General features: G+C 45.8%; 1 protein-coding gene across 1 annotated transcript in view; it reads right to left on the reverse strand.

Moving 5' to 3' along the window:
• Nucleotides 1-12,665, reverse strand: part of CRYBG2 (crystallin beta-gamma domain containing 2) — a 32,028-nt gene that overhangs the window by 1,559 nt on the left and 17,804 nt on the right. The window contains exons 9-17 of the mRNA XM_063140127.1: nucleotides 11,987-12,113; nucleotides 10,118-10,260; nucleotides 8,718-8,844; nucleotides 7,205-7,237; nucleotides 6,600-6,712; nucleotides 4,576-4,705; nucleotides 3,477-3,616; nucleotides 3,153-3,276; nucleotides 1,597-1,755 (exon numbers count right to left, since the gene is read on the reverse strand). Of these exons, the coding sequence (XP_062996197.1) occupies nucleotides 1,597-1,755; nucleotides 3,153-3,276; nucleotides 3,477-3,616; nucleotides 4,576-4,705; nucleotides 6,600-6,712; nucleotides 7,205-7,237; nucleotides 8,718-8,844; nucleotides 10,118-10,260; nucleotides 11,987-12,113 (1,096 nt within the window). The remainder of the gene's footprint in view (nucleotides 1-1,596; nucleotides 1,756-3,152; nucleotides 3,277-3,476; nucleotides 3,617-4,575; nucleotides 4,706-6,599; nucleotides 6,713-7,204; nucleotides 7,238-8,717; nucleotides 8,845-10,117; nucleotides 10,261-11,986; nucleotides 12,114-12,665) is intronic.

Below are 12,665 nucleotides of genomic sequence, written 5' to 3' on the forward strand. Positions count from 1 at the left end.
GGATGGCTTTAAAAGGGGGTTGGATAAATTACTGGAGGAGAAGGCTATCAATGGCTACTAGCCCTGATGGTTATGTGCTACCTCCAGTTTCCGAGGTAGTAAGCCTCTGTGCACCAGTTGCGGTGGAACATGGATGGGAGAGTGCTGTTGCACCATGTCCTGCTTTGTTAGTCCCTGGCCGACAGCTAGTTGGCCACTGTGTGAACAGAGTGCAGGACTAGACAGACCCTTGGTCTGATCCAGCAGGGCTCTTATGTTCTTATGGGAATGACACAAAAGTGGTCCATCTGTCTACCAATACTACCTAATCTGATTGGCAGAGGCCCTCTAAGGTCTTCCCCATCACTCGGTGTCCCAGGTCCTTTTAGCTGGGGATACCAGGGTCAGAACCAGGCAATCAATGCAAAGCAGACACTGTATCATTGAGCCATGGCCCCCTGGCACAGGTTTTCCTTCTATCCCAACAGTCCCCATCTTATTCCCTTATAGGGGAATATTTTTTCAGTGACAGGTTAAAACTTTTCTCTTTTCCCAGGCATGTAGCAAAATGTGATGCACTTTACTGATCCTAGATTTATTTTTTAAAGCCGTTTATAGTTGTTTTAAATGCATGTTTCTGTGTATGTTGTATGTTTTTGTAGTTTTAAATTTTGGATATTTTTTTAACTGTTTTAATCCTATGTAAACTGCCCAGAGAGCTTTGGCTATGGGGCAGTATACAGATGATGATGATGATAATGATGATGATGATGATGATGATGATGATGATGATAATAATAATAATAATAATAATAATAATAATAATAATAATGTCACGTATGAAGCAGCTATACAGATGCCCCATCTTAGCCATCTTATTTATTGTAACCTCTATTTCTGTTGATCATGCTGGCCATGCCATTCCTAATGTTGTCAGAACTGCAGCATCCAGGCATGACAGGGATGTATCAGGAGATTTGGGGGACCCCCGAAGTTTGCAAAGACCCAAAATATTTTTGGGGGGGCAAACCTTAAAGGGGAGACTGAAGCATGACTAGTGGACACAGAAAGCTTACTGAATATTGCTGGGGTGTGTGGGGAGAGAAAAATCCACCAGGGAAGGGAAATCGAATGGTGCGACTGAAATCCTAACCAGACGCACTCTACGCTGCACCACTTCATTGCAGGCTCCCGCTTGTTTGTGACACTATTCAGTTATTTCGGTATTAGTTTATTTAGATATTCCTTCCGTTTGGCTTAGTGATATATGATGTGGACCCAGTGGAGGCTTTGATTCCATTCTGGGTTTTAGTCAGAACCAGCCAGAATTCTAAAGGAGCTATCCAAGATGCCGAACCCAGTTTGGGGATAGGATTCAGCACCTTGGATAGCTCCTGTGGAGTTCTGGCTGATTAAAACCCAGAATGGAATCACAACCCCATAAAAATCGAAGCCTCCAGCCTCCACTGTGGACCTCAGAGGGAGTGAAACTATTTGAACCTCGGATTAGTGTTTGGGCTCCATTTGAACCAGGTTCAGGCTGCTTTCTGTGTTTCCCAAATGCCTCTGTCCGCAGGAAGCCACCTGAGAGGGGAGGAAGCGGAGAGAAGCCCTTACCTGGTTCTTCATAAGTCCCTCTTCATAATACCAAATGGAGCTGATCTTGTCGTTGAGCTCTGAGACCAGAACACGGCCGGCTTTCATGTCTTCAACATCATCCGGAACAGACAGGAAGGTCTTCAGCTCTTCATTTTTTATTCGGAAGTAAATCCGTTTCTGTGGAGGGTGGCGCGAAAGGTGAGAGGGGCGGGGGAGAAATGACACCGCTGTATTTTAGTTTGCATTGCCTGGGGTTGTTAGCTCTGTGAGTCTCATACTGAGGAATATGTCCACAGTGTCCATTGCTAGGTCAGTGCATGTACACCTGCAACAGTTCTGCCGGAGCACACAGGAAGTGCAAAATTCGGCTGAAGAATTCACCTTTCAAAGAGATGCAGCTTTTGGGGTGGGTGGGTTGCTTTTGTTTTGTTTTTAAAAAATAAGAACAAGTTTCTAGCACCTGTGGCTGTGAAGATATGCCTGAAAGTCTGCCAGAATTCCTGTAGAAATCTCAAAACCAAGAGTTAGGGCATCTGAATAAGATTTCCATAGGTTCATGAATGGAGCTCTGGCGCCCGTCTGCATGGCTTGCACAACTAGAATTATGCAAGATAAAAGAAGCTGGATTTTTCTTCCTTAATCATAATGGCACGATCTACAGAGATTCCAGCTTTTTGGGATGCAAAATCTTGGACTGCCCCATTGCATATTTACTGATGTATGTATGAATTACATTTCTATACCGCCCAATAGCTGAAGCTCTCTGATTCATTCACAGTTAAAGCCGTAAAATACAAGACGATAAAACAAAATATAAAAAGTTTTAAGTTTAAAATGACAGTATAAAAATAAAAATAATAATAACCAAATGGAACCCAGCGGCAGTGCAAAGTATTAAAATACAACATCAGATTTAAAATGGAAACGGAAAAGCGAAAATACTCTTTGTGGCACACTGTGGGCTGGACAGAATGGGCTCATTTCAAAGACCATTTCATAGAAGCACAGAGTTGGAGGAGCCACGTAGGCTAGGAGTCCCCAACTTTTTTGGACTTGTGGGCGCTGTGTTGGAGCCCCCTGTCGTAGGCCATCAAGTCCAACCCCTCTTCAATGCAGGAAATCCACAGCTAGACTGTTGTTCAAACAGGTGGGTGGCTGCCCAGCCTCTGCTTGGAGACCCACAGAGAGGGAGAGCCCACCACCCCTGGTTCCATTTCTGAACTGCTCTTGGAGCGGGGACCTTGGAGGTTATCTTGTCCAACACCCAGCTCAACTCCAGATCCACAGTGGAGGATGTAGTGACAGCATCCTTAACAGGTGACCATCTGGACGCTGCTTAAGCACCTCCAGTGAAGGAGAGCACAGCATTTTCCGAGGAAGTCTGTCCCACCGTCGGACAGATATTACCATCAGGATGTTCCTTGGCATATTTAACCAAATTCTGTTTCTTTGCACACCCACCCATACAATTTTGTCCTGTCATCTGGAGCGACAAATGCCATGTATTGATTCTCCAAGCACAATGGTATTCTTTTGCCCACCCCACTCGTTAGCCTAGAGAACGGGGTACTCACCTGCCTGATGGGGTAAAGGGAACCAACATGCTGAAGCCCGCTGTACGTCACCCAGTTGGTGATCTCCACACAGTCCAGCAGCCACTGGCGGCCTCGGAAGTCGCTGTGTTCGCACAGCACCCAGCTGCGCATGGGAACCGGCAGGGAGGCAAAGCACAGGGAAAAATACATCAGCACAGATCCTTTCGCTCCGTCAATGTTTATGAGATGCTACATTAAAAGCGCAATGCTATGCATGTTTGGACAGAAAAAAAGTCCTCCAACTCCCAGCATGCAATTTGTTAGTGTGTCACTATGACAAGCTACAGGTTATCTTTCACTTACATTCCACCCTTTACTCGGACGGAGAGCACGTGGTTGTTGAATCCCTCGGCCTGCAGGCTGCGCACCTCGCCGTTCAGCTCAATCTCCTTCCCTTCGAAACATTCCAAGCCGTGAAGGAAGATGGAGGGCTCAGAGAAGAACTATGAAAAAGAGCGACGACAATGAAGGACAGGGATGGACCAGGAGGGAGGGCGGAAAGAGCAAGGGGAGAGTAACAGTGGGAAGGGAAAGGGAGACAGGCAGCAGGCAGGGCCAAAAAGTACAGCACAAGGCAACCTATGAACTTAGGATATGAAATTTTCATAAGGATATGGCAGCAAGAGAGAGGGCCTTTTTTGTGGTGGCCCCCCAATTGTGGAACAATCTCCCTGACGAGGCCCATCTGGCGCCGACATTGTTGTTTTTGGCGCCAGGTCAAGACTTTTCTCTTCTCCCAGGCATTTAGCAATACGTAATTAGCCTGGGTTTGTTTTTGTGGTTTTAAATTGTATGTTTTTGTGATTTACAATTTTTGTATATGGTTTTTAAGTGTTTTTATCCTATGTAAACCGCCCAGAGAGCCTTGGCTATGGGGCGGTATACAAATGTAATAAAGCATCATCATCAATTCTATGAGGGGGTTTTTGTGTCCAAATTAAAGATTTTTGAGATAATGTAAACTGCTTAGAATATAGCCTCCCCCAATATTAACCTGTGTTTTAAGTTTGGCTGGGCAGGCCTTGCTTGTGATCCCAGTAGGCGGAAGAGCTCAGGCAGTGATGACTTGAGACAGGGGCTTCTCAGTGGTGGCACCATGATTCTAGAATTACCTCCCCAGGGAAGTGCAGTTGGCCCCCATGTTGCTGAGTTTTAAATGACAATTAAAAACATGTTGGTTCACCTGAGCTTTTGGCATGTAACCTGACCCTGGAATCTGGCAGCCAGCACTGCATCTTGCAGTAGAGAGTCCCAGAACCTAAGCTATGCACGGTGTGCAGACAAGCTTCCTTTCGTCTGTCCTGAACTTTCTGCCAGTCAATATTGGACCATAAGAAGAGGCCTAAATGCATTCTCAGGCAGCACCTCCAGGGCGGCTGCCCAGGCGGTCACAACAACTTACAATGGGGACTTTCTTCAGCGAGCGGATGTCCGTGGTGAAGAGGCAACCCATGGAGGTCAATGTCGGGTATTCGCCTTCAGAGAGAATGTGCTGCTCTCCATCAAACCGTTGGCCATCGTAGAGAATCCAGCTGAAAGGAGACAGAGAAGCACGCGACTCGGTCACATGCAAGGCAACGGTTCACATTCCAGGCTGCAGAAATGATTCAAAAATCTTTCTCTGCTCTGGAAGGCACAGCGTGCCTCATTCAGGCCCTCTCCTGAATTTCACGTGTTACAGTGTGTACTTTTGGAAGCTGAAGACAGACGATCACTTTTATCATGGTCTAGGGATGCCTAAGGATTTAGCTTGGTCTGCATTTTTAAGCGAATTGACCTGATTTGCACATCCCAGAGCAGTGGAAGCTGGTGGCTCCGAAGTCAGCGGGGCAGTGAATCCGCTCCAGGTTTCAGTCAGAACAAGTCAGAACTCCAAAGGAGGTTTCCAGGGAGCTATTATTCACCAACCCATTGATATCAGAGCCATCAGCCTCCACTACCCCAGTCTAAGAAGCGGATCGGAGCACAGCAATCCTTCCTTTTTTCTCACTTCTCTGAATTCTGCAATTAAGTTCTCAGCACAAAGTACAGAAATGCTTATTTATGATTACAATGTGTAAAGCAATGCATATTTTAGGACAAATTGTTTACATAAATGTGCCTCAAAGGTAAAATACATGTAAAGTATTGTTTTGTGAAGTAATAGTTTAAAATAATGTTAATATTTGTGCATTTTTTTAAAAAAATTGCATATTGATGCACAAATGGGAACGAATGGATTTATGAATGGACACAGGCGAAACAGAAATAGTTTGATATGTCCATCTCTACCATAATTTACATGTTCTTCTCTTTTGTCTCACCTCCTCCCAACACAACTTATCTTCTGTCAAAAGGTTGCTGTGTGTTTTTATGCATTTAAACAGATATTTTTTGAATGTATTCCCCCCATAAAATAGGTATTTATGCATTTTACCCTAAAACACATTTTTTGTACATATTTTACTCCACATGTGCATTTTTATACACATTTTGGTACTTTTTTTAAAAAAGAGGCAAGCTGTACTGCAAAATTTAGATAAATGCACAATCTGAAGAATAACTGTCTTCTCATCGGTACATTAACCCAGGACCTGTGGCTCAGATCAGTTTTCTTAAAACATGCAGACCAAATGAACTCCTCAAACACCCCCATGCACACATATTACTGCACAGAGTACAAGGGATGGTACTAATTATAAAACAGTAGAATGCAATCAGATGTCTGTGACATCTTTTGTTGCAGCACTTTCCAATGGATGGACCACAATGAAGGCTTGCAAGGAATTCCAGGGGGAAACCACAGCACTGGACAATTTGGGACTTTCCTTGACTGCATTGAACTTGAACTTGCAGGGAGAAAGCAAAAGGAAATGCACACAGAATGTACAGAGAGTCCAAACATAAGACCATTGCTCCATTAAGGCTTAGCCTTCCGTGACCTGGTGCTCTCCAGATGCTTTGAACTTCAGCTCCCATTAGCCCCAGTCAGCAGGAATGGTCAGGAACTACAGGAACACAGGAAGCTGCCTTACAATGAGACGGACCGTTGGCCCATGTAAACCCAGTAATGTCAACACTGACTGGCAGAGGCTCTCCGGGATTTCAGGCAGCTACTTGGAGAGGCCGGGGATTGAACCTGGGACCTTTTTGCCTGCAAAGCAAGTGTTCTGCCACTGAGCTATGGCTTCTCCTCACAATCCTGGAGTTGTAGTCCACATCTGAAGGGCACCAGGTTGGGGAAGGCTATTTAAAGAATGACCTAACATCATGTGTTCAGATGAACACTGAACCAGGGATAATCTCCAATCGCCAGGTTAGGAGTGCAAGGAAGCTTATGAGATCCTTAATTCTTGGAACCAGGGTGACGGACTTTCCACATTCCATCATTCAAGGCCGTTTTACTATTTACATTCAGCTGCCCTACCGGTGAAACATGACTATTACCTGCCTCCATTGACCCTACAGGAGCGCGGGATGAAGTTCTCTGGAAGCGATGTCTGGTCCTCTGTGAAAGCGACATGGGTCCCTGAGAAGTCTGGATCTGAGAAGAGTTGGATCTGGAGAGCCAAAAGGTCAGATATGAGCAAACCAGAGGGGTTAAAGACAGGACAGCCAGGATATTTTTTTTTTAAGAGGGATTGGCTATTCTTAAACATAATTCCAGATGCAATTGCATTTAAGAATAGCCATTCCCTCTCCAAAAAGTATATGGTAAAGAATTAGCCCCCACTGTTACAAGAAGTATTTCAATCTTTATTATGACAATTGACTGATGGATTTCATTTTTATACTGCCCAATACCTGAGGCTCTCTGGACAGTTCACAATTAAATTTTTATGATGATTATGGTTGTGTTACCTCTGGCTCCTTTAGTACTTGACTCTGATTGTGTATTTGTATATTGTATTAAAAAGTAATAATTTAAAAAAGAAAGAAAAAAGAATACGTTTTCGCTCTTTTCAAGGAAACCTGGAAACTGTTAGAAATAGTGTGATGGGCGTAGGACACACACACCCCTCGTGATTTGCTGCTAACATTCAGCTGCTTACCTTGGAAATGAAGTGTAGACTGTGTTCCCCAACCTGGAAGGGAGAGAGAGAGAGAGAGAGAGAGAAGTGGTGCATGATACATAATCTTTAGGCGAGGCTAGAGAAATGCAAATGGCTGCTGGCCCTGATGGCGATATGCCACCTCCAGGATCAGAGGCAGTATGTAGGCATCATGAGGGAGGGAGGTTTGAACTTGGGTCTCTCCAGTTCAGGTCCAACAGTCGTCCCACACTCTTCTAGCCACAAGATCACACTGGCTCTTGTAAGTGCTCTCATAGAGATACCGATCCAGTTTTTATGCACAGAGCATGTAAAAGTGGCCCTATCTCAAGGCAAAGTGAAGTGGCCATCTCAGGCGGCAGGTTTACGGTTACAGTTAAGGGTGACAGAGTGAGGGACAGATAGATCAGCCCAATGGGGCATAATTTACCATTAGAATGAAAGGGAGCTATGTAAGATTGGGGCACAACTATCATAATTTATTAACGTAAGATGGACACTGTTGTTACTTTTCTCCTGTTTCTTTTGCAGTCCTAGATTTAGAGATTTATTTTACTAGAGCTGAGTCAAAAGGCCCCACACAACTTTGTCACCCTTTTTGCATGGTGTGAAATATGGGTGGGATTTTGGTGATGGAGAGGGCAGTGCAGAAAGGGACAAAAATTGCTGGCAGGAGCCACTATTCTCCCCACCCCCACCCCCCGATGGCAGAGTTAGGGCAGGAAGTATTGCCCTCACTCTGATTTGTCTTCATAATAAAGTGTTGCCATGAAGCCTAATTGGAGCGAGGGCAATGATTCCTGTCCTCACTCTGCAGCCTGCTGGGGATGTGGGGAATAGCACCTGCCAGGACTTTCAGGACTGAGCTGCTGGGACCACAAAGCAGACAGCAGCAGCAAAAAAGGTGAGGCGATGGAGGCAGTTTGGCAAAAGCTTTCAACCCCTCCCCCCAGATCTCCCCTTGCTTTTGAGCTGGAAAAGTTAAGCTCAGTTTGGGATGTCACCATCACCACTACCCATTCCAGCAAGCTGTACAGTGGGGGATGAGAATGGAAGCAGGGCCACTCCATCAGGCCTGCTGAAAGATGACTTAATTTTTTTCCTCTGCCCTCCTCATCTCTTTTTCCTTGTGTGTCGTGTCTTTTTAGTTTGTAAGCCTGTGGGCAGGGTCTGTCCTGTTTTACTGACTGCACACAAGGTCCTCCAGGAGCCTTTCTGGCAGAGGAGCAGGATATTTTTTTTAAAATACTATAAATAAATAAATAAATAAATAAATAAATGAACATAAAGTGAGCACAGGTGAACAGGGGATAGAGGGGTGTCTTCCACTCAACAGACTGATTTTTAAAAAAGGAATGGACCTCTTACTTAGGACCAGTGGCACAGGTGACACACAACCCTATATGGAAAGATGAGATGGAAGGCAGCATGAACCCCTTGCTTGGAGATGAGTGGATTTGGGGGCATGGTTTACAAACGGGGGATAAATGAATGCAGCGTTCTGGCTTCTTACCTGTAGGATAGGCTGCACCGAAGAGATCTGGCAGTTGGTGGCCCCCCAGTCTTCACAGTTGCGGTACACTCCTTTTTCCAGGATATACTGCTCCCCAGTGAAATTCTTGTCTTCGTAGGCCACCCACCTGGCCACGGAAATGGCGATGAGATTATCTCAACCTCCATCCTTAAGATCCAATCCCAAAGCACCCCTGGCCCATTGTGTGTCTTGCAGGGTCTTTCCCCTAGCAGCCCCAACGTGGGGATTTTCTACCTACAGTTCTCAGTTCTACAGTTCTACCTAACTGTAGTGGTACACTGGCACCACTCTGCTTCTCAGCCCCTCCAGCCTAGCCTTCCCCAACTTGCCCCATAGGAACACTGGAAGGTGCCTTATACTGACTCAGACCATCTGTCCTTCTGGCCCAGTGTTGTCGACACTGACTGGCAGCAACGGCTCTCCAGGATTTCAAGCAGGAGTTTTTCCAGCCCTACCTGGAAACGCCAGGGATCGAACCTGGGACCTCCCACAATGCAAACCATGTGCAGTACCACTGAGCTAAGGCCCTTCCCCATGCTGACTGGGGATGATGGGAGTTGTAGTCAGACACTCCTGGAGGATGCAAGATCGAGGAAGGGCAGTCTTTGATGCAACCTGGAACCTTTTTGCACTAAGCATGGTGAACCCTTGTTCCATCGGCCCTCATTCCATCTCCTCCATTCCGTCTTAATCTCTTACAAAAACTGCCAACTTTGGCTCCTCATCAAGCACAGCCACGACCCTCACCTGGTTTGTGTGTTAGTTTCCTGCATCTAGCAAGCTCCCTTGCTTTTTTGAGACTTTTCAGTTGGTCCTAAGAAAGGCATTGCAGTATGCTGCTGTGGCTTTTGGATTTTTCTTCCATTGAACCAGCACTACACACCCGTACACTACTCAACATCTAAGGTCCTCCTCCGGGTACCTACTCTGAGGGAAGCTCGTAGGATGGCAACAAGGGACAGGGCCTTTTCAGTGGTGGCCCCCCAATTATGGAACGATCTCCCCGACGAGGCTCGCCTGGCACCAACATTGTTATCTTTTCGGCTCCAGGTCAAGACTTTTCTCTTCTTGAGCATATGTTGAGTTTTTAACTGGCCCAGAATAGATGGATATTGTATGTAATCTGCTTTTATGCTTTTTACGGTTGTATTTGTTTTTAATGCTCTACGTTTTAATCTTTGTAAACCGCCCAGAGAAATAAATAAATAAATGGCTGCCAGCAATTTTTAAAATAGAAATGTCTCCACGGTATGGGAGTCATTCACACAGTTGCGTGTTTCTAGATTGCCTTTTACAATTTTGCAATCGCTTCTTCCCCACCCCCCAAAGTGTGTCTTCCCCCCCCCCCCCTTGCCTGGGCCTCTCCCCAGGATACTCACACTCCGCTCAGGACGTGGATGGACTGCGTTGTGGTCCCATAACTGGCCAGCTCAACATCCGGCAGCGCCTCACTGAGCTCAACACTGGGACCTTCTTCGAAGTCCATGGCCTCGAACAGCACAAGGGCCGGATCCAAGAAGTCCTGCCCAGGGGAGGAATGCACCAATGAAAGGTGTCATAATGTAGCACCACCCTTCTTCTGGATTTGATCTCGAAGAGGGAGGTGCTGCTCTGATCACGCCAAACTGAAACAGACCTTCTTCAGGCTCTATGAAGTTGCAATGCACGGGTGGAGAATGTCTCGTGGGCACAGGCTGGTGGTGGACTGGACCAGACCAGAGCCAACATGGGCAGTGGAGCCCTGTTCTCTATGCCACTTACAGAACGCCCCCCAAAAGAGGAAATGCATCACCAAAATAAGAGGACAAAAATAAAAGGAGGGCATGAATTTACATAGAATTTGCAGATGCTGATTTATATGTATAGATGCACATTTAGAAATAGTTCATAACATTTAAAAAGAAATACAGTCCATTTCACCATAGTGTGAAAGATTTGATCGAGTGACCTGTGTGCCCACCTGTACAGTCTGCTGTCCAGGTGCTACCTGAGGACGGGCAACTGTTCTGATAGTATTTGATCTTTAAACCGGACTTGGACAGGGCATCCCTTCAAAGAGAGGAAGCCTTCAAATAGCGGACGGTCCTCTGGCAGCCCTTCAAACAGAGGACTGTCTTCCATAAAAGAGGGCACTAGGGCCAGTATCCAATGGTGTCATTCTGGGAGCTCAAATAGCGCTAGCGGAGCTCCACTAAATCTTTTTGCCATGCAAGGGGTTGCTCATTACACTTGCGGAATGCCCAGCTGGTTGTACAACGGGTTGCACAAGCATTTGCACAAATGTAACTTTAGTTAGATCCTTGTCTTGCGCATAGTTCTGAACTTAGTTTCCGCTAGGACAACGTCATTTGCACTAACAGAATAACAGTGTTGGCTACTGCCCATGGCAACCCCTAGCTTCACGGGAGAAGTAAGCAGTAGAAGAAGGGGCAGGGCTGATTGATTCTCCACTGCTGCGGAGGCTTTGCTTTCTTTTCTTTTTTTATGAATTGCGTAATTCCTCAGCTGCAATGAAGAAATGAGATATCAAAGAGCCCACTGCCAGGAAATACGCAATTGCTAATTAAAGGGACATTCAGTTATGCTGTGGCTCAAAGGCAAATATCTAATTAAAAGGTTAGTGAGGAAAAGAAGTCCTGTGATGATGATGATGATGATGATATTATTTCATCGCTCCCAAGGCATTATCTTTTAAAAAATGAATTGTGTATTAATTAATGAATTTATTATTTATTACATTTCTATGCCGACCATCAGCCAAAGCTCATAAAACATTCCAGCAACAATAGCAGCATATCAGGTTCTCCCAGGTTGGCTCACATCTCCCTCGTGTGTAGGGTGAGGCCATTTTGTCTGTATAAGCAGCTGCCTTCACCCCTGCACAACATCATTATTATCATCACCACCACATCAAAAAACTATATAGAAAACCTTCAGAAACTGGGCCTACCAAAATACATCCACCACCAACATCCAGAAAGCAGTCATACTTAAAACTTGTTCAATAGTCAGGAAATGTCTGAATCAGTAAAAGACAGCATGACCTGGCAAAGCCTGTCATGTCTGTCTAGAAACAAATGCCACGAGCGATAAAAGTGAGATAATAATAATAACAACAACATCTGAGCTAGCCCCCTCTCTTCCTGATAGCTTTGATCTTTAGAAATTTGGTATTGGTTACGAATAAGGGAATTTTCTTCTTTTGTGGTAGTAGATCCCCAACCCTGTGAGCAGATGGGCATCCTCACCGTCCGGATCAGCCGAAGCGACACCAACTCTTCATTGTAGCCTCCCCACTGCGTCCAGTCACAATACTCGCCTTCCTCCAGCAGGTACTGGTGGCCGCGGAAACCTTCCTTCTCGTAACCAACCCAACTGAAGAGGCGAAACAGTACAGAGTGCGATCAAGGAAATAAATAAATAAATAAATCACCCCCATTGTCTTCTGGACATACAACCATTTCTCCCCCACCCCACCCCCCCGCGCACATACACACACAGACCAAGGGACAACAGGAAATAATGTTTACAGCAAGAACCAACCCCCAAAGACCAGTCTTTTGGCCTTTTACGCCAGGGGTGGGCAACCTGCAGACCTGGGCTTAATTTCAAGCGCCCTCTGCAAGTGATCAATACAGACCTCTGGCAAGAGAGATCTGTCCCTTCCTTGCAGCCTGCTGGTGGGGAAGGCGGGGGTGAGGAGAGTAGGGTGACCAACTGTCAGGATTTCCCCGGATTTGTCCTGGTTTTTGTTCTTTCCATGGTGTCAGGGGGGATTTTCTATAATTTTCAATAATGTCCTGGAATGACACACCTTCCCCTTTAAGGCTGCCATTAGCATGGCAGGAGGGAATTACATGCTTTCTTGAGGCACGTCATTCCCCCACCCCGAGCTCCAATTGAGGTCTTAAAGGGGAAAGTGGGTCA

This window comes from Elgaria multicarinata, chromosome 13, assembly GCF_023053635.1.
Source record: "Elgaria multicarinata webbii isolate HBS135686 ecotype San Diego chromosome 13, rElgMul1.1.pri, whole genome shotgun sequence".
Lineage (NCBI taxonomy): Eukaryota > Metazoa > Chordata > Lepidosauria > Squamata > Anguidae > Elgaria > Elgaria multicarinata.